The sequence below is a fragment of the Nelusetta ayraudi genome, unplaced genomic scaffold (assembly GCF_046127955.1).
Source record: "Nelusetta ayraudi isolate G7.1 ecotype Tasmania unplaced genomic scaffold, CSIRO-AGI_Nayr_v1 ptg000015l, whole genome shotgun sequence".
Lineage (NCBI taxonomy): Eukaryota > Metazoa > Chordata > Actinopteri > Tetraodontiformes > Monacanthidae > Nelusetta > Nelusetta ayraudi.
The window spans coordinates 1396724-1418535 of NW_027466065.1; the positions used below are offsets into that span (position 1 = coordinate 1396724).

General features: G+C 44.7%; 2 protein-coding genes across 2 annotated transcripts in view; both read right to left on the minus strand.

Moving 5' to 3' along the window:
• Nucleotides 1-21811, minus strand: part of rbks (ribokinase) — a 27882-nt gene extending 6071 nt beyond the window's left edge. Inside the window, exons 1-8 of the mRNA XM_076023297.1 lie at nt 21567-21811; nt 19654-19715; nt 12489-12621; nt 11407-11470; nt 10925-10987; nt 9985-10149; nt 5872-5963; nt 573-761 (exon numbers count right to left, since the gene is read on the minus strand). Of these exons, the coding sequence (XP_075879412.1) occupies nt 573-761; nt 5872-5963; nt 9985-10149; nt 10925-10987; nt 11407-11470; nt 12489-12621; nt 19654-19712 (765 nt within the window). The 5' untranslated portion in view covers nt 19713-19715; nt 21567-21811. The remainder of the gene's footprint in view (nt 1-572; nt 762-5871; nt 5964-9984; nt 10150-10924; nt 10988-11406; nt 11471-12488; nt 12622-19653; nt 19716-21566) is intronic.
• Nucleotides 1-21812, minus strand: part of LOC142886275 (uncharacterized) — a 117107-nt gene that overhangs the window by 37666 nt on the left and 57629 nt on the right. The gene's annotated exons all lie outside the window — the stretch shown is intronic.

Sequence of the window (21812 nt, forward strand, 5' to 3'; positions counted from 1 at the left end):
TCAACAAATCACGGCTGATGAAGAAAGAATTTGATTCAAAAATCAACCTGACATTTTAGGTTTTTAGTAAATATTTAGAAATACAAAAATACATATTTTTTCAATTTTGAGAGGAAAAGGAGATGAGATAAAGACTGTAAGACTGTGTGAAGAATCATTGTAATCCAGCAAAGCTGTTCAGTTTACCAAACACATAAAAAAAAGAAAGAAAGAAAACAAAGCAGTCAGCTTCCACTGGGAAACAAAAATTTGGCACATAATTAAAGATCCAGACTAAGAGCCGCAGTGATGACAATGATGGACTAACCCAATAAGCCGCACTCGGCACAGTCAGCTGTCCTAATTTGTCCAAATGAGCAAAACATTTTCTGCTTCAAGCCTCTGAAATGGAATAATTCCCTAGTCTGAGCGTCAATGAAATAAATCGGAACCCTGGGATGTTTGCGAAACGCAAAATCACCGTTGGGATGACTTTTCCCCGCGCGTCCTCATCCGGGAAACACCTGAACCAAAAGACGGAAACACACACAGTTGACGTGACGGAGCTCTTTTACACACTCCACTGCGCTTACCGTCGTGTCCGCTGCCGTGACCGGAGCGGTCGGGACGTGTTTCCAGGCCGAATCTTGTGCCCTGAGCACCACGCAACCTTGGGGTCCCAGAGTGATGACGACAGACCTGCAGCCTCTCCTCAGCAGCTCCTGGGCAGCTCGATGCGCCTCCTCCGTGCTGGTTACCGAGGAGCCCGTGAGCAGCTCAGCCTGCCGGGAGACACACGGTTCAGCATAAACACACATGCACACGCACACGCATGCACAACATTCTCCATTTAGCTCTTTTTAAAGATAATAAGACACTCTTATTTTTGAAATGGGTGCTTTTTCCTCTTTTTGGAGGGAGGTTGGGGTGGGGGTGGGGGGTCACAGAGCAAAGTTATTTTGACATTTAGAATTAAAATTACAGATCTGGAACTCGGGTGGGATACTGGAAGTGTAAACAAGGGAATTCCCCAAGAAAAAGACGTATAAAATGCAACCTTTCAGTGAAAATCAAACTAAAAGCTTTGCTGTCTTGGTCTTTTATCATGTCCCTAATTAGTAGCGTTTTGTATTTATTTATTCCAAGATTTTCCTTGCTGGCTATAGTTTACTGTTTGGTATTAACAGTTTTGCAGTGAGTCAGCGTTTAATTGCACCCCCGGCCGTGGTCAGACACACTCATAAAACAGGCAGTCTGTTACAGATTTGCCGGATCCGTCAGCTGTCTGTGGGCCAACTATTTTCAAAGAGTAGATCCTCTGACTGCGCCGCTTCATCCGGCTCCAAAAATGACTAAACAGTGACACAGCAGCGCTCCACAGCTGATATGTTGGAGAACTTGAAGGAATCCCAAAAAAACAGTGATTTCCTTTCGCAGCGAGCGGCGTCCGGGAGCAGACGAGTCTCAGACCGTTTTTTAAAAGGCATCTGCACGGCGTTACTGAGGCTTAGGAAGAAAAAAAAAAAATGGTGCATTGTGACAGAAAACAAAATGTGACAAAAAATTATATGTTGAACTGCGAACCAAAAAAAAAAGCCTACTTAATACATCTTATTGGCAGTTTAAAATTGTTAAAAGTCTGCTTTTATTTCTTATTGAAAAAAAACATCAGATGGTGTGTCAGAAATACATTAAACCAAAGGCTTGTGTACACTAATGCTTAAAATTGTTTCCTTTTAAATCTGCACCTAATTATTAATAGATTGGTATTGATATAAATGATTGGTTTGTATGAGTGACATGAGCAACTGTAAGTTCTTTTTCATGAAATTCAAAGTCAATCCGAGTATTTATATTTATTTTTGTCGAGCTGTCAAAAATATTTAAAAATACACAGCAAAACATTGCATTATAATATGATGATAAATAATAATATAATATAATGTAATTTAATGTAATGTGATATATATATGTATATAAATATAATATAATAAAAATACTACCGTGCCAGTCAGTGTTTTACATAATATATTGTAGCATTATATATTTTAAAATAACATTGTTTCACTAATGTTAGTTGCCTTCCATAATTACAGTATTATAAATCACATTTAATTTGCATTTTAAATCATTCATATTAACCGAAAGAGTACTATTACGTATTTTGTTGACAAAACCACATGTTTTGAAGATAAATCTGTGACAAAAGGGTTCCCAATAAACCTTTAAATAAAGTTTTAAATAAAGACCTGCCCTTTAATTTTCCCCAGCAATTAGAGGGTTGTAATCCCTCCGCTCTGCAAAGAATTAAAAACACACGCACACGTGGAAAACAAACAAAAAACAAACAACAGAACTGCACAAACATTTCAGTCGCCATTGTGTTCGTGGAAGATCTCTTCAGATCTGCAGATGATTAAAAAAAAAGAAGGAAAAGAAAAAAGAAAAAGTGCAGATCCATTTTGGCATGAGAGGTTCTCAGGTGGGCATCAAAGAGCAATGCGTGCACGCACGCACACCAGCACTGTAAAGCAGCACTTCAGTGTAGTATGTGGGCAAAGGATCAAAGAGGACCTGCACTTTGTCATCCTTAAGCCCCCTTCACACACACACAGACACACACACACTCCCTTAGCCTGAGCACAGCGCAGTGAGACCACACACACACACACACACACACACACACACACACACACACACACACACACACACACACACACACACATGCAGAGTACAGAATGTCTAGCAGTAATACAGGAGGGTCGGGATGCAGCTCACGCTAGCTGTAAAGAGAGAGAGAGAGAGAGAGAGAGCGGTCCGACCATCCCGGCGCCCCACCACCACCATCGCCACCACCACCACCGCCGCCGCGACCCCCCCCCCCCCCCACCACCACCACCACCACCCCCCTCGCCGCTCCCCCTGCCCCTGCTTTGGTGATCTGTCAATGTGAACAACGACCTTGGACAGTTCAAAAATAAACCGGGCGAGTGTATCAGTGCTTTTAGAGCCCGCAGCCACCCCGCTGCTGTCGGATGCCAGGAGAGAGAAAGAGCCGTTTCTGTTAGTCATCAGCTTCGCACCAGGGCAGGGAATCAATCTAGCTGCCCCCCGCCCCCCTGTGTGCAGGAATATGAGAAAGTTGAATTATGTCTCTTCGGCTGTTTTTTTTTTTTTGTGTGTGTCTGAGCGTGCTTGTCACGCACGCACGCGCGCTGTACGGAAGCTGCTGACATGGTGGGTGAATCTGCAAGGATGTAAATGCTCAGGTACATCACCCCAGGCTGGAAATAAGTAAACGCCGCTGCTGCTGTCATCGTCATTTTCGTTTAGCGTTTTTTTTGTTAAATTTCTCCTTTCGCCACAATGTTGAGATTTGAGAACTTGCGGTACGCGGTAGTCTGTGTCCTCCACGGCCTCTTGTGCAGCTGTGAACTCTGAGGATCACTTTACGTCGACCAAAGCCAATTCACATTTCTCTGTTTTCCTTGACACGCTGAACAAGTGCACACTTGCAATTTGGTGTCCGTAGCAATGCCGACATGTTATTGTTGTAATATTTTACTGAACTGTTGTTTGCTTCAAATGAAACCACTTTTTGTTCGTATTCAGCATTAATCAAGTTGTTGATTCAATAATTATTGTGTCAATCTTTGAAAAACTAAAATGTATTTTAAGTTTCGACTTCTGTTAAATTATGCTGTACATTATTTTGTTAACTTTATGCGCACGTTAATACAGTATCAGTAACAATAGGACATTGAAAGTCTTAATCCTCGTACTCCACAATTTTTAAGAGCTAAAGAACAACACAAATTGTGTAATTCATTTGTGTGGTATTGGCAGCTTAACCACAGTCATCGAGCTCATTAAAAGAGAAAGAATGTGGTGGTGGTTGAGCCGATGACGCACAATGAAGACGGCAGCGTATGCAGCCAGTTCTAATTAAAATCACACCTCACACGTCTGTATTTTACCGTAACTGATGGCTTCTGCAAAGTGAAGTCACTCTGCTCCCGTCAAAGCACAAAAAATTGATCGGAATCAAAATTACTTAAGTCAGTTGAAACAAGACCAGGAGCGTCTAACACACCACCAGACTTCCTGTGAAACAAACAATTCCCTGGAACAATATACAGCGTGTCAGAGGAAAAGTCTGTGATTTAGTGTCCGGTCCAAACCGGAGTTGTGCAGCCGTTTGATTCTCAAGATCCTCTCCTGCCCTGAGCCAAAACATTAGCGGTGACATAAACAGATTTTCTTATGCGCTTATTTACAAGTTGCACATTCAGAGGAATTGTTCTGTTATTGGTATTTATTTTTTTTGCCACTGCACCAGCAAATCCAGCTTGCACACCGAACCTTCACCACAAAAAAGTTCATTTAAAAATAAACCTAAGAGCAAATCAACGTGGCGAAGAATCCAAACAGCTGTTTTTTTTTCATTTCTGGTAATTCAGATGTTTGTTAGAACATTAACTTTCCTCCAGTCTATTACAAAACAAATCACAGAAAAAAGTTTTCTGACATAATTTTTACTTTTGAAGTTTGCATAGTGTGCAATATTTCCCTTAGCAGCGTTTACTAATGAGGCCGACACATCTGCCCTTTGTGGTGTCACAAAAGGCACCGATACCTCTCCCAGAGTAGTGGCAAAACCTGCTGCAGAGTTCTGCTTCCGCTTTCTGAGCCCTTCTTCTTCAAGCCTCCCCGTAAACATTTAGCAGGCGGCTACAAACAGAGGGCTAAATATTCTAATCCCAGAGAACTCAGGAGATTTTTGGGGGATAATCTGTTGTGGATGGTTGCTACACTGGTGTCTGAGATGCAGATTTAAAGATCTAGAACTGCTAGAAATTAGACCTATCCAGACACCAGAGATAAAGTGGGCCTTGTTTTTTTTAATTTTTATTTATTTTTGGATTCCACCTTCACCTGTCTCCTCAGGTGGGCCGCTATTCTCTTTTTTTGCTGCATGATATCCAACACGACTTTACCTCCGTGACCATGCTGCACTTTGGTGTCACTCTCCCTTTCATGTCCACACCTGGCTGCAGCTTCTCTCCGCCCTGCAACACCACATCAAATGGAGGCACCGGGGCAAAAAAAAAACAAAAAAAACTCACCGCCTCCTCACCGCCGAGGGGTGGCTGAGTCAGTCGCAGTGAACATCTGCCGCCTTGTTTTTACTACCATTCCCAGCCACCCAGCCCGTCACTCATCCGTAATCATTGCCTCATCGCAGTCGAGACTCTGCGTGCCGTGACACCGGCGTTTTACCGTAAAAGGGTGGAGAGATCCTTGTGTTTTTCATGTGTTGCTACAGGCCACAGCGAGGTTATTGATGTGCCAGCGGGGGTCACGACCCGGGTGCTGTGGGTGAAGCGTTTTATTTTGAAAAGGTGCGCTGTAGGCGTGGGCGCTCGCAGCATCGCAAGACCCTCTGATCCTTTCACAGTGCCGACGGAGCCGATGCACACGTTTGCTGCTCCGTCTGCACACAAACAATTCCAGTGATCTATTGATTAACTGTATTGGTTTTAATGATCATGATTTGGTTCCTTTGAAACTGTCGGAAACGGATGATAAAAAATGGGTCTGATTGGTCTCAAATTCCGGAATCGGACCAGCACCAACATCAACAAAAACTGGTCCAAGTCAAAAATGTAAAATTAAGTGCACTAGAATTTTCAGACTTTTCATTTTCAGTGAAGAAAAGGTGCTGATGGTGAAATGAGTCCATTTATTTTTCGGCCCCCCAAAAAAAGAAGATCTTTATCATGAGTTGCAAGGCAGGTGACTTTTGCAATCTATTTTTATCTGATTCAATGTTCACGTGTGTGTGTGTGTGTGTGTGTGTGTGTGTGTGTGTGTGTGTGTGTGATCAATCACCTCCGTCTCGTTGCAGCAAAACACGTCCGAGGCTTTGTAGAAACCTGCGTCCAGGTCCGGGATGGCAGGCGCCGGGTTGAATATCGTCTTGACTGCAATGACAGAACCACCAGGGCGGCGATCCGTTAGACCGGCTGTGCTGTCAAAGATTTTGCCCCACATATCACGCGTCCATGTGACCGCCATTTGTTACTTGATCGTTTTTTTACAAGCCGGCGTGGAGACGCTCGGCGCTCGTCGTCAGCCCGCCGAGGCTAAAAGGATTCGACAAACGTCCCGCGGGGACGCGTCTTACAAGTGTGTCATGCCTCTTCCCCATTTGCTAAGCTTCACTGTCAGTGTCTGGCGTTACCTTAATTAAACTTTCAGTGGGAGCGAAGGCTAGCGGCGCCACCACTGGGAAATACTCTGCCAGGCAAAACCCCAAGTGGATCAGCCTCTATAAGAAGACACATTTTTAAAAGACTAAATTAGCTTAGCTATCCATCTATCCATCTATCTATCTATCTATCTATCTATCATTTCTAAGTATGTATGCATTGAATGCTGGTGGAAAAGGCCTCACAGCCTTGTAGCGGCGGTGCGTGTGAAAAACACGTACGCGGTATGCAACCCCACTCGTGTGTCAGTGTGTGGGTGAGCCGAGTTGTGACCTCTCCGGCGCGCACGCTGGAGGAGAGCAGGCAGCGCGTTTGTCAGGACTAATCCTCTGAACGTGTTGCACATCCGTCCGCCATGCATATTCATGAGCGGGGAGCATTAACGCATCTAATGCCGCCGTCCCCGTGTATGTGTGAAGATTAGAGCGGCTCGACGGCGCCGATTAGCTCTGATATTTGCGCGCGGAATAAAGCCCGGCGCCAGAGCGTGTATGTTTGCAAGAGAGAGAAAAATATACGTTCCATGTTGGTGACATCAAAGTCTGTTGCACAAATGTCTAGTTGCGCTGTGTCGAGTGTGTGCGTGTGTGTGTGTGTGTGTTTGCGTGGGCCCATAAGAGAGCAGCTGCGTGGGTTTGTGCAGGGCTTTGGCCACCTGGCGCTTTGAGATGGATGCTGGGCTGCTCGCGAGTAAAAGTGGAAATAATGTCTCCCTCAACCTCTTTCAAAAGACACACACATTTATACTGTACTGTACACACACACACACACACACACAATATTCATATGAGCCTCATTATTACTCACATTTGTGCACAATTTAACTTTTTTCACTTTTTTGCAAATGAATGTCCCTATCGCCTCTTCACCTTTTCGAGCTCAATCCCAAATGTTGCCGAACGAGAACGTTTTGCAGCTTAAGGCCTCACACCCGTGTCGACAAGCAACCAACTACAGCCATTTCACTCTGTCTCTGTTCTTATGTAGCCAATCACATTCAATTAAGCTAAAAACCAAACAGGAAGTGACTGCTCTCGCCACGTGCTAGCTACATTCACAGGCCCTTTACGAAACCCTGCAACCTGAGTCTTCTTATTCTCTATTCATCTGCAGTCTCGTTCCTTGATGCTAACTTTCCACATTCACACTTGACGGAGTAGGCAGGACGTCCCTCCACCAACCTCCAGGCCTTCCCACAAAGCTTGTGCGATGGCACGAAGTTCCCAGATAAAGCAGAACCACCGATAAACAAGCTGCTTTAAATCCACTCCAAGTAGTTTTCCTCCTTAAAAATATGGTTTCAAATTCAGGAATGGCAGCATACCTAGCTGTGTAACTTTGGTGTCGTGTGCCCGGCGCCTTCTCGCTAACACATGCCTCAGAATAGCAGACAATAGAATTCTGCAAAATACTTCAACAATGACGAGTCGAGGCTGAGTTGTACAAATCAGCAGAAACACATTGACCAGGTGGACAAAGCTTATTCAAATTGTTGCTATTCCATAAACATTTCACAAACATTTATTTATTTCCGAAAACATTTTTCCAAGCAAATCTTCAAAATAGCTTCCCCCCCAGTACATGTCCATGAATTACAAATAAATACAAAGAAATTCTGAAACCATTATTTTAGGGTATAAAAACTAAACATTATTTCTTTAATCTGGACGGCATCATCATTCCTCCCACTCCCTCTTTGAACACTCAGCAGTTTTTCCCTCCTCTGCCTGGTCGCATTTAAGACTGCGTCCGTGCCGAATGTGATGCAAATGGAGCTCGACAGTAGGACCTGCGTAATTGGACAAATTATCATAAAATATGCCGAGCACCGCGGGCGGCCTTCCGTCAGTCGGCGGGAGCACATGCTGCGGGCCGCGCAAACAGGACAAATAGAGAAAGTACCACTGAATCATGGAGGCGACGGCTCGTCTCCGCGGCCGTGGACGGAGCGGGTCGGAAGTAGAACGTCGCCTTGCCACGGTCTGTGCCACCTCCCATGCACCATCTGCGCCGCGACCGTCGCGTTTTGCGTCAAGCGGGTAACCCCGTCGCCCGTGCAGGAGCTGCACGAGCCCAGAGCGGGTCAGCGTATCGATATGCACACGTTTTCCCAACGCAGTGACGCAGGCTAGGAGGCGCTGCCGTGCGCGAGCCAGACGGCCTCGGGTTGCCATGTTTTGCTCTCCAGGTGTTAGCGAAAACCGCACGCGCTCGCAGCTGCTGGGACAGATGTGGCAACACCGGGATGTGTGTTTTCTGAGTCACGTCTGGCAGGAGGGGCGTGTGCGTCTGCGTGTCATGCCTTTTTTGTTTTCTTTCGCAAGAGGTTAAGCGTCTGGTCACACACGTGCTGGATGAGCAGCCAGTAAATGGTTTAGAACTGCAAAAAAATAAATAAAAAAAAATAAAAAATTGACAGCAGTTTGTCGTCGAGGGTGATATAGGAGGGGAAGGTAGATTGGAAACACAGTGAGACAGATCACGTACACACACACACACACACACACACACACACACACACACACACACACATGCAAAGTGATGAGTCATCAGCGGGGATGTGAAAAGGCTCTAAGAGGCTCTAATTGCATCTGATGAGATATTTAAACGCGGGAGAGGGAGGAAAGAAAGAGTGAGATTACAAAACTCGCACCGTTTCCTCACTTCTTAGAATTAATTTAATTCCAGTTTCCCCCAAAATTAACCGGTAGATTGCAGTGAAGCGTGTGCACACACAGACGCACGCATGTGTTTTTCTCTCCAGTCGTCACACGCAGGGACACATAAACTTTCCCTCCTAGGCTATCTTGAGAAGTGTTCCTGAGAGCCGCTGCGCAAAGTCCCTTGATGGTGACATTTGCGTAATTAGCAGCGGCGCTCCGCCCCCGCGCCGCTACATCCTCGCCGCCGACCCCCCCATAAACGCCCGACGCTTTGCAGGGACGTCAGTTTATGCAACCGTTCTGGCGTGGCGGCGGTGCCTCTGCCAAGCGTCTCCGCTCGCCTTGACTCCCTCCTGGCACGGCAAGCCAAGCCTCCTGCCACCGTGTGGTCGACGCGTTTTTTCTTTTTGCGGAGGGAGGGGGCGGGGATTCGGCGAAAGTGGGTGGCGCTCGCCAAGGCCATCTGGGTATCCCATCTGCAGCAAGGTTGTCGCTGCGACTCCGCGCTTCTGGCAGCCCGCAGCGGGCGATTAGCAGCGACGGGCCCTGACGACAGGGGCGAAAGGCTCCCCAGACGTCTCGAGTGACGTGCGGGGCCGCTAATAATATCCGCAATGAGCTCAGTCAACAAACGATCGGTGGCAAGGTGGAGGAGGCGAGGGAGGCGATCGAACAAATTGTTTGGTTTATGCCGACAACGGATCCAGCTGGAGGCTCAAAGTGCTAAGAAGTCAGCAAAGAAAGGGATTGATTGTGGACAGAAGTTCCACTTTGTCACGTCTGAATAAGTGGCACCGGTAGGTGGGAAGCCTCAAACTGCAACATGCAGAAAAACAAAGTTTAAATTACTCAACTAGTCCAAGAGAGAGCTCCAAAGAGTTGTGCATGACGGTTACAGGGGTTGACGGCGATACTGTGCAACATCCCAACCAAACTGATGACTTGCAGCTTGGAATGTCCCCCACAAAGTGGCCCCGGACTGTTTAGTGCTTTCCTGGTCATTGTGTTTGGTTAAGTTTCTAGGATGCAGCGCAACACCGTGACTCAGTGCTGACACCACCGCCACCGACCTTTGTTCTCCTGAGCCATGCGAAGAGCCTGCAAAGACGCCTGGGCGTTGATCTCCAGCTGGCACACCAGCACTTTCGCCCTGCTGATCGCTGGAAGAGCTTTGCGCAGCTCTTTGTCGCCCAGCAGCAGGTTGGCACCGGCGACAATCACGATGGCGTTCTCACCTGCAGAGCCACGCCGGAGGGAGTAGGTTAGAACGTTACAACGTTGGTCATTACCAACATTGGCCATCGTTACAACTTGGTAGTCTGTAGTTGTAGGTCATGAGCATTATCAACTGGAGCTCAAGTTGTTGAGATTCTCCAAGATAAAAAAAAAAAAATCCAAATTTAATTGTAAATGTAAATGTAATTTAAGGGAAAAAACTAAACCAGGATGTTCTGTTTTCCATAATTAATCATAAAAATGACTAAAAGTAATGGATTTCAATATACACGCAGCTAAGTGGGTTAGGTGATAGCACAAAACAACAAATATAATAAAATTAATTTTAAAGGCAGTTTAAGGGCTGTTTCTCCTATGAAGAAACACTGTTTGCACTAAACTTGTATTCCTTTGGTCGACTTTTTGCTTGCTCAATAGGCCATTGACCTACGATGATTAGTACAATAGTATCTACAGAGACTAGGCATTTTTACTTGGGAAGTATGGTAATAAATAGATAACTGGTGTGTTTAACTGGTTAGTGAGGAACAATGTTCCATTGGTTCCAGTCTGTAGCAACAAAAAAAATCTGCTAGCTTGGCGATTCAACTGCTGCTACACTTGGAACGACAGTCAGTGGCTTCAACGTCGGGGAGTCCCGCACATGTATGTTTGTGGTAGTGGGGAGAACGAGCGCAAGCCAAAAAAATGCACACGTTCTCTTTGTTTTGTGTGATGGAGACAGTTTGTGCAGCTCGGAGAGATTTCAGGGAAGATGGTGGCCGACGTGTTTACCTGCATCGTTTACAATGATGGTGGCGACTCCTGTGGCGGCGTCAGAAGTCTGCCCGACAAAGTCTGAGGTAGGGTAAAAAGAAGTACTGAACCCTTTCAAAGCATCCGTTATATGTCTTTGCTGCATGCAAAATCGCGGTTCTTTGTGAAAAAAACAAACAAACCCCAAACATAAGTGTTGGACACCCTTTGAACAGTGCACCACAATTTTTTCGTGGCCTTGAAGAAATAGGCCACAAGTGCCTGCAGTCAATCGGCTTTGGGGAAACTTGATTTTCAACAAATACAAGTGGTCTAACAACAGTTGTGGACAACAATAGACTTTCCTGTATAGCCAATGCCTTTAAAAACAACAAATCGACTAAATGTAGACTAAAAAGAGAGAAAAAAAAACTAGCATGTCTACCAGATTGAACTTTTTGCCATGCAACATGGAAATAGCACCCAATTTGGCATGCGGTGCCAAATCCTCCCATTCTTACCTGTCTCTACGCCGTTGTCCTTGAAATTCTGGATGTAATTGTCTCCAAAGAAGTCTTTACCAACCTAGAAGAGATTGAAGGCAAAATGCTAACAACAAAGAGGGTGTCAAGCGGGGTCAGACTTGGTTAGCGGCAACTTTTGAAAAGTGGTATACTCAAACCTCAGTTGGGTTGCATTTTCTTCGTGTGCCCTGCCAGCATACTGGCATGGTGCCGCCGGCGAAAGGATGCGCAAAAAACACACCGAGTCAACAAACGCACACACACACGCGCAAACACACGACCAGCTGCGCCAAGCCTTGAAGACACGATAACCCCGCCTTCACGCCTCTTCATGCCCACCTCGCTTTTTCGTTCTCTTTCCCTCCTTTCCCTCTTCCCCTGATCCGCACAGGGATGTCCACATCTGTAGCTACTTTGGGTTGCGGAAGGGGTCCCCACCTTGCCCCGAGGCACCTACTTCGAACCCACACTTTCCAATAAACGTGCCAAAACGCGGGCACTTCTAACTGGCTGTGATAATGGATTGGACTGGTATTGGCTGCTTGGCCCCAATCTCTTTGAAGCGCGGCCTTCCGTCTTGGATGTTTTTGACAAGCCCGGGTGTCTATTTTTGGGTTCTCCCCATGCCCGGAGAGCTCTCCCGCACTGGGTTGTTATCGATCGGGCCTCTTTGTTCTGACAGAGGTGGGGCTTCGGTGCTTTAGTGCTCGGGTTGAAAGGCCACAGTGAGCTTACTGATTGGAGACTCCGGGTTGCATGATATGGGAATAGTCTTGTTTGAAGGCGCGCAAGAGTAGGTGGGCGTATGCATGCGGCACGGTATTGATCAAGACAAAATGAGACACAGAGAGTTGATGTGGGGAAATGACTGAAATGTGAACGAAGCTACGCGGACTTGGAGAATTGTTAAGTAGTCGGAAGCTACTTGGCAGTTGATGGCCGACGATTTGTGCACGTCTGCCCCAAAGAAACGTCTCCAACTTTGGAAAAATCCCGCACACAATCTTAGACAAACACACATGTTTCAACACAAAGTCAGAACAGAACGACAAAATACTGCAGCAAACTTGGTCACACACCTTGCAGACCATTGTGGTTCTGGCTCCCAGTCTGGCGGCCTGTATGCACTGGTTGGCTCCCTTTCCTCCAAAGCCAGTGAAGAACTTGTGACCATGGATGGTTTCCCCAGCTTTTGGTAGTCTTGGTGTCTGACTGGGGGGAGGGGGGGGGGGGGAGACACAAAAGTACAACTTTGCATAGTACTACTAAGTCAGTGTGGAAGGACCTGAAAAGTTTTCCCACTGCAACCAGAAGTCTGGCCAAGATTTTACCCCAAAACCTTTAAAAATGTTTGGTGATGTGACTGTCCTACATTAAAAAGTTACCATAATATAGGTGTCAAGACCAAATATTTCCATTAATTATATACTTTTTTCATCAATAGCAAGTATGACAATCATTTTCTGTGGGCCACTGCTGAAGATGGAATTTCTTGTCCATTCAACTTTTTAAAAACTCCCCCCATCTCCGTGTTTCCCTGAAAAATGTTCAACCTATGAACACATTTGAAAAGTAACACAACACAGATGGTAAACTTACAAATTGCAACACTTTTCATCTACCGCCAGTCTGATTTGCACAAGCGGCCCTGCACTAAATTGGCCAGTGACGCAACTCGCAAAATCCACGGATGTCTCAACTTGACTCCATCTCACAATAGTTGGTATTAGTGCCGCCCTCCCTCTCTGCCTTGATTTGCCATAAGTGGATGTAGGAGTCTGGTCCAATGATTCCTCCAATCGCTGAGAAGGAGCCGGCGGTGAGTAACGCTGTGCAGAGACAACAGGCTGTTTCACGCTTTACGTCAGGACACTGTGGTTTTGGCCCGAGGCCAGCGCTGCCCGCCACCACCGGAGGCTCTCTGCCCAGAGTCATAGACTTGTTTTCCATGCACGCTGTTGTTGCTGTGCTCTGTTACACTCCTCTGTGTGTGTGTGTGTGTGTGTGTGTGTGTGTGTGTGTGTGTGTGTGTGTGTGTGTGTGTTATTGTGGCAGGTGTGCTATTACAGTAAGTTAAGTCAATCCCAGGATTTCCAGTAAGTGGGGCACTGGTGGCAAACACTGGAGGTTGTTAAACATGCTGCTGCTGTTTTTTTTTTTTCTTCTTCTCCTTCTTCATTTTTTTTTTTTTTGCAGCGGCATGCGAAAACAGTGAAATGCCCAAAAGCTATAACAGGATGCAGGGTCACTGAGGCTGAAATGTGGCACGCGGTGAATAGAACAAAGGGCAAACACATGTAAATACGCAATGCACGCACACACACACACACACACACACACACACACACACACACACACACACACACACACACAGTTGGAGCAGCTGTTCTAAGTAGATTATCCAACCTGTGTCACCACTGTGTGACTCCTGGCAGAAAAGTTAGCGCTCGCTTGTTTCAGTATTAAGACAAAGGTAATGATGAACATCTTAAAAATGCAGCTAAGAAGCAGCTCAGAAAAAAGCTCTACTGTATCAACAGGTAACTTCCTGGACCCGGGACTTTCTTGGTTGCGTGTTTTTACCGACACTCAGAGATTTTTTTTGTTGTTGACTAGAATCATTATTCTTGGCCAATTCATTGGCAGCTTTATGGCATTCTGACCCAATGCCTATTTCTTATTTATTAATGAAATTTGTTAAAAGTTAAGCCTACATGTTTACATTTACATTTTTAAGTGGAGCGCAGATTGCATTCACATAAGACGAAGAAAACGCAGATTAAATTAATTTTCTAATAAAAAAATATCAACGTGTAAATTAAAAAAAAAAGCTCTTTTTGCTCTCAAGTTTTAGTTGCATTTTTTTTGCGATATATTATTATATATTATATTAAATTAAATAAATATAATTTAATATTATATTAAATATTGTATGTAGTGTATTGTGTTTTATCAATGCAAAATATCCCGTGCCTTTCACAGCCTGCTCTTCAAGTGTAAAAGATACCAGCCTTTGAAAAATACACACACCAGTCAACTGCTAATTATGCATTTATAATATAATTAATTCAAGCACTTATCTTTGTGTGTTTACTACACAGATACATCTGTTGATATGTATCACTGAACAACAAATGTATGTCCGACTGAAATCCCCCAGTGTGATTTTGCATGTTTATCTCGTACGCAATCTAAATATGAGATAATCGTGTGATTTATTGAGACGTCTTTTGAGGGATTGGAATAAATGCTGAGCAGCGTCTTTGGCTAGCAGCCACCTGAAGCCAGACAGGTAAGATAAACAGATTTTCAAATTCCTGAATAAACCCACCCATGCCTCTTCATGCCCGCACAGACACTTGCACATTGTTGTCTGAGCCCAGCGCTCCAAACAAACAGGGCACTTGTGTGTTAAAATGCAACCCTGGCAAAAAAAAAAAAAAATCCCCCTCCCCTGTGAAACCAAAAGGAAGAGAGCAGGTGTTTGGTGACGTGAAGTGTTTGCTTTGGGGCTTGCTGGCTCTCATTTCCTTCTCCTCTGTCTCTATCCGAGCCATTCCTCAGCTGCTGCTGGTGAGCAGCAGGGAGGAAGTAGAGTGGGATGAAAACACGCTGAAGCACTGTTTTCCGTGGTGTGAAATTGAGCTGCTCCAAACGCGGGCTCCAGAAGAAACCAGCAGAGAAAAATATGATTGGTTTCACTTCTTAAAAGGACTTTTAAATTATGCAATTAGGTGTGATGGTTTATATGACATGAAGAAGCTGGGTGGATATTCAGAATCCCAAATCGTAAAAAGAAAAAACAACAAAAAAAGAATGAATGTTTTCTAACAATAATCTGAGTCTCTTCCCAGAAATGAGCAAAATACGTCACTTTCCTGGCATGGAAGGACCAAAATTGCAACTTTACATATGAGCTCTTTGTGATGTCACACAGAGCGCACTGAACCACCAGCCAGCTGTCGTCCCCTTCCAGGGCTCCCGAGGCTGAAAACAGAGGGCTAAATGTGCTGCGCTCAGGATTCTGTGGGATTCTGTAGCTAATTAGTAGCACGAGGCTGCTTCACCGGAGTCTGGAATGAAAAAGAATGACTTGAAAATAGGCATAAAGTGAGACCCTTAAGTTTAAAAAAAAATAAAATAAAACGCCTCATGTCTGTGAATCAGCTACAATGTATTACATGTTGAACGCCTGTATGCAAGACAGGAACGGCGTAAACACCTGTGCCTCCACCTCAGGCACCTGGACGGCGGTGCCGCCGGGCTGGCGCAGCAGCAGCTCCTCCTGTGAGTCAGGATGAGGTGAGGAGCAGGTTGAGCGGACCTTACATGGTCACTGCCGCTCAAACAGGAGGCTCGGTGTCGCCGTGGAAACGTAGGTGTTTATTTTCGTGTGGTCCGGCGGTGTGTTGGAGGTGCGCGCACGCCGCCGCTATTGTTCACTCGGACACACAGAACACTTGTGGGAATCGCAGCTTTGTTTCCTGTGACCCTCCCACCCCCTGACTGCTTTTGCATAAAGCGGCACCTGATGAGCTCTGTTATAGTGTTTGTACATTCTGTCTTGTTTACTGTCGGCACAACCCCGCACTGTCTAGAAATAAAAATAAAAAGAGCTAAATGACCCTGGAGAGACGGGAATTTCACAACTGAAGATTTAAAGCAAATGGATGGATGGTCTAAATCTCTGTTTAAAAGAAAGAATATTATCCTGGACGTTATGCATGTCATTTTACAGAAGTAGTCAATGTAAAATTAGACATAAACATAAATAATATTATAACAAATGGAACAAAGAGTGCATTCCACAAAAGAGAGGAACTAAAAGAAAACATTAGGGCTGACACTTACAATAAAAAATACGACAGTCTATTAAAACTCATAAGAAACCTGAAAAGTGGCTGGTAAAAATAAAAATGGATAAAATGGAGATAATGATTGCCGAGAGTTCCAGCCAAGGGCCCCGACTGAAAGCGGCAGGTTCCCATCATCAGGCTTTGCAAAATGTCAGACTAAAATAAAGAAAGTAGTGGCTAATCTCCCGAAATGCCAAAGTGACAAGTGCATAAAATTATAAGGTCACAAAGTAAGAAGAAGAAAGAAAACTTGCAAGCTGCTGCTGCTTTCTTCTTAAAACGAGACACATCCAGAACTGATTTTCTTTGTCTGCTTGAAGCAACACTGGCTCAATATTGAGATGGTGGACCTGATCGGTCTGCCAGACGCCTCACAAACCGGTTTTAATTTGTGATTCTTAGAGAATCGAAGAAGAAAAAAAAAATGAACACAAAGGTTAATTCAGGGAACCTTTTGGATCCACCCTATGATCTTAGGAACTTTGTGCTCGCCGAACCGACGAGGAGCGTCTCCAGTCAGCGGGCTGTGTCAGTAGGGGGCACTGTACGGCTTTGACAGTGCACGCAGCTGGAGACGCTGGGCTTCCTCCGCTCTGAGCGGACGACAAGTCTGTCAGACAAAGACTTAAAAAAAAAACAACCAAAAAAACGACATCAGCCACTTTTACAACCTGGTGACACATTTTAAAACAGAGGGCCCTCGAAAGTGGTGCGCTTGCATGACGAGGCAGGAGTGCAGCGTGCGTGCGAGTGTGTGTGTGTGTGTGTGAGAAAGAGAGAGAGAGAGAGTGTGTGTGAGTGAGGGAGTCTGCCAGTTAATTGTGCTGCCACCCAAACGCTCGCTGGCTGTTGGAGACAACTGGATTTCCAACTTCAAAGCCATGCATAACACTTTGAAGGGCTGCAAATGTATTCCAAGTACCCTCCCCGATCCGCATCCTGACTGCTATCCAAAAAAGCCCCAAACCCACACATACACACACACACTCACGCACGCACACACACACACCAAAAATAAGAGGCCATTTCCCGTTAGCTTATTAGAGTCCTAATTGACAACTCCTGCCCTTCAAAGCAGAAAGTTGTCGGTTGAATTGCTAATGAGCGGCCAAATAAATACACTCCCCCCGCCCCTCCCTCCCCGCCGGCCGCCAGAAAGAGAACAACCAGTAGGAGAGGCCATGTGTTTTTGATAAGCGGCCACTACCGAGTGACATCCACAGTGTGACAACCCGAAGCGCTCTGAGGAGAGCCAGGGAAACTTTTTGTTTATTTTCCGAGCTGCATTTGCAGGCAGCCAGGTGACAGTTACTACTTCCAGGGTTCCCCATAGAAACATAGTAATGAAAAATAAAAAATAAAAAAAGAGGCAAAACTGAATGAGCAGGACCTGCTGCCTGAAAGATGCAGCTCCCGCGGCGCCTGTGAACTCAGCACCGTCCACAAACTTCATCAAACTTTTCTGCCTCCGACCGCGTCGCTCGTCGCAGGGGTTACGGTGACTGAGGGCGGCAAAATTGTTCTCAACCGGCCCATTGTGCTTGCGGTGATGACTAATGATTTGTGGGAATGGAAGAGAAAAAGAAAAAGATCTGCACCACGTACTGCAGTGATGCAACGCTGACATTTTAGCGAGCGCTAATTATACCAGATCATCTGCTCACTTTAAAGCCGGAGTCGGGTTTCTGACGGGATTTTCGCGCTCCCAGAGACTGTTGATCAATAACGACAACCTGTTGCACTTCTTATATTTCACAAAATGGCAGCTAATGTTGGAAAAAAAATTAAAGTTAAAATATTGCTTGTCCTGCTGGAAGTATGCTCGGAGACGGGGAGACGCAGCTGAAGGTTTTGTGTCAGGTAAAATGTTTTCAAACAGTAAGAGAAATTCTGCACCAAAAAACATGGCTCTGATGTCACAAAGGGCACTTTGACCGCATCCCTAATAGAGGTGCTGGCTACGCCTACTCTGACAGCCCTTTTTTGTCACTTTCCAAGCATATGGAAAGTCTAACAAAGCATTGGTTTAAGCAATGAGGCTGCAAACTGAGGGCTAAACCTGCTGTTTGTGGATTTGGCATTCTTTCAATAATTTATCATGCAGGGTGGCTCAACTGGAGTCTGGAAGTCTGGAGGCCGGAAAGAAAAAAGAAAGATCTGAACTTGGGCAGATTAACCACTGTTAATAGAAAATCTTTTCTTTTTTGGTTTTTAAATTGTCAGCTTGTATATTTAGACACGCAAGTGATTCATAGCCACACAAAAAAAATGGAAATCAGTGCAGTAAATCAACTACTGCCAACTGTGGGCGACACACCTGTTGCAACATAACCCTTCCAGGCAACACGGATCGTCAGAAAAACATCTACTGACTGTTTTCCTCGCCCCTTCGCAGTCACAGATTGTTATTTTTAGGGTAGGATAACATGATAGCAATTTTGTGGGACTGTGAATCCTCAGCATCATATGTTTCAAACTGTAAGCTCGGTAAAAGGCCATGGCGTCATGAGGTTACAGGCGGTTTTTGCTCATCTGAATATGCAAAATATCAAAGTGACAGATGACAGCGTGGTGGGTTTCGTCAAAGTCATCTTCTTGTTAACGCGCTCATCTCGCAAGATGTCGTAGCAACACTTGGTCGATACTTGAGCTCCTGGTTAAACAAAGAGGATTTAGCTCCATCCACCTAAAAACACACTTATGTAACTTTATTGCTCAGCAGCAATACCCCTCAGGATTACCGTTCAGCCTTTGCAGGTGTGCTGCTGCCATCAGTCCATTTCGCAGAGCGACAACTCAGATTAAAAAGAATCAGGATTTTCTTCTCATCTCATCTTCTCTGCCTAATGGCACAGAAGGAGATGGAACAGACACTCAGACCTGAGGAGGTCTGTCCAGCATATGTGCTTTTAGGACAAGCGCTGAGCAAAACAAAAGGGGGCTGGCAGCATTATCCAAATTTAGAGCACTTCCTCAATTCTTTGTGCAGACAGGAGGACAGGATGGAAAATACCCATCAGCCCTCATCCTATTTTCCACAAACTTGCATGTCTAAGAAAAAAAAAAAATCCCCTTAAGGAAAATATTAGTTGTGCGAGGCAAAGATATTTTTTTTATGCATGCATGTGGCAAATGTTTCTAGTTTACCTGTGAATATCTATATCTATGTTTATATGTCTGTATATATGAGCCAATGTGTTCTAATCTGGTCCACTGCATACCCGGTGTACCGCTTCCTGTTGGACACCACCTGAGGAAGTGGCAGAGTTTCCTGGACTCAGATTTTGGCGAGCAATACACTCAGTGACGGTTGTTTCAGCAATAGAAGTCCCGCACTGGGACGCTGCGGTTGGTCAGCAAACTAACACTGAAGGTGAAAGGTACTCACCTAACCAGGTCTGTCATGCAGGAGCCCACCACCATCACGTCAATAGCCTCGTCCATCATGACCTGATTAAGACACACAACAAGAGATTTTCCAAACCCGTTTCCAGATTTATTTATTTATTTTTTCATCTTGGGCTCTTGTGAAGTATCCTAGTTTGATTGCATGGTGAGCTTGGGAGTCAGAGCCAACACCCTTCTGGGAATTTTGTCACTAAACTAGCAGGTGGTATCAATGGATCCAGCCTCTCCAATTCATAGAAACAAGGAAAACCATCGAGCTCACAGGGATTATCTGAGGCCATGTAAGGCAAAATATGTAAAACTGTTTCCCGGTATCCCATAAATACAACAAGTCACCTCGTGTAATTTAGCTCCCACATTAGCATTTTATCAACTGGAACTCAGAAGAAGGTAAAAATAGGCCATTTAGCTCTGGCTGACTTGGACAGGTTCCAATCTTATTGTGGGTGGTGGAGGTGGCGGTGGTGGGATTTCAATGATAGACCACGTGACTGCACAGCAGCCCGGTAAAGTCTATAATTAATTCAATCCTCGGCTTGTTCCAGAGCTGATGCTAGTGTGCTAATCTCTTCAAATCTCTGCCGAGGCAGTGGAAGACTCAGAAAGCCTGGCCGCTGGCTGCAGGACGGCTCAATTCTCTCCTCCACATCTCACGCTATATATTGTCTTCCCTCAGCAGGCATCAAAACGCCACTTTGGAGCCGCTTCGTGTTCTGCGAGAGAATATTATCAGCTTTGCATTGTGCCCCCACTTAAAAACTGCAAGAAATCCCTGCTTGAATATGAATAGTCATTTCTGGTTGGACTCTCCAAAAGTCTGCCAACCGTTTCTCAAAACGTGGCGCCACACTGACGGTTCCATTAAACCCACACAAAGCAATGTATTTTTTTTTTGCCGTTGTTTTAAATAAGTGAATTAAGGATAAGGAGTGGACACAAAGCAGCAATAATGTTTTGAGGATAAGTCTAAATGCCTATCAAAGTTGTGCTCTTTGGGTTGACTGATTAGCTGTGAGTCATGAATAAGGGAATGGCAAAGAACACATTTAAAGAAGCCTAATGAGATTACATTGAAAACAAGAAGCCAACGTAGACAAGCCAAGGCATGAACAAACAACAGACAACTGTTACAGCAGTGTGGCAAAGATTTGAAAATGAATGCTTTTCAAAATTTTAAAAGACAGTAAAACAACAAGAGAATGATTGATTTTTTTTATTCCTGTTTATAGCCCTACATGGCCATGTAGCAATGCAAGAAAAGAAGATTGCAGGTATCATTTGTTATAACACCTCCTACAACACCTTATGTCTCTCACTCTTCCAATAGGCTGTGATAATGTAGCATATTGACTTGGGTGATGTGAGGCACATATTTTTTCCTTGTGTGGTCCTGGTTGTCTTCATTAATAATTCGATCTATATGTATGTACGAGAGATGTAAACATATTAATACAGATTAAAATGTGGCCCCAACTCCTCGAGGTAGTTCATCCAGTAGTACTCAGATATGTATAAGTAGTTTAAATAATAATAATAAAAATACTAAATGTAATAAAATGCTTAAAGCAAAATTGTTGATACAAGTACCAGTAAGGGAGATGTTTCATTAAAATATTGGATAAAATACGTCAGTAACCATTTAGACAGCCAAGACTGATATTTTGTATTTTGTTCTCATTAGTTTCTAATGAGTGATTGAGAGAATAAAACCAGCTGTCTCAGAATTTAAAAATGTGAAGATGATTTAGACCACTTGCGGACACAGCAAAGTCTGCAAGTTCAGTAGCAATGTGAAAGAAAACATAGGATGACCCAGATAAAAAGGGGAAGGCTTAAGTTGCGTTATACGTGCATTAAGGTAAATGGCGGATGAGAAATGCCATAAGAAAATACCTTGCTGTCAGAAGTCTTGAGGAGTGGAAAAAAAACGAAACAAACACTTAACACTCAAGCGGACAAACGACGGCTTAAGTGCCGAGTGACAGCTGTCTGACGTTGTTGCTGCTGCTTTACCCCTTGATAAAAATTAATATTTACCTATGTATTGTACTTAATGTATTTATGAGGGTTTAATGACTATGAAAACGACGTTTGCGAATCATGCATTGAGCAAAAACTTGTCGTTGAAAGTAAAACCAC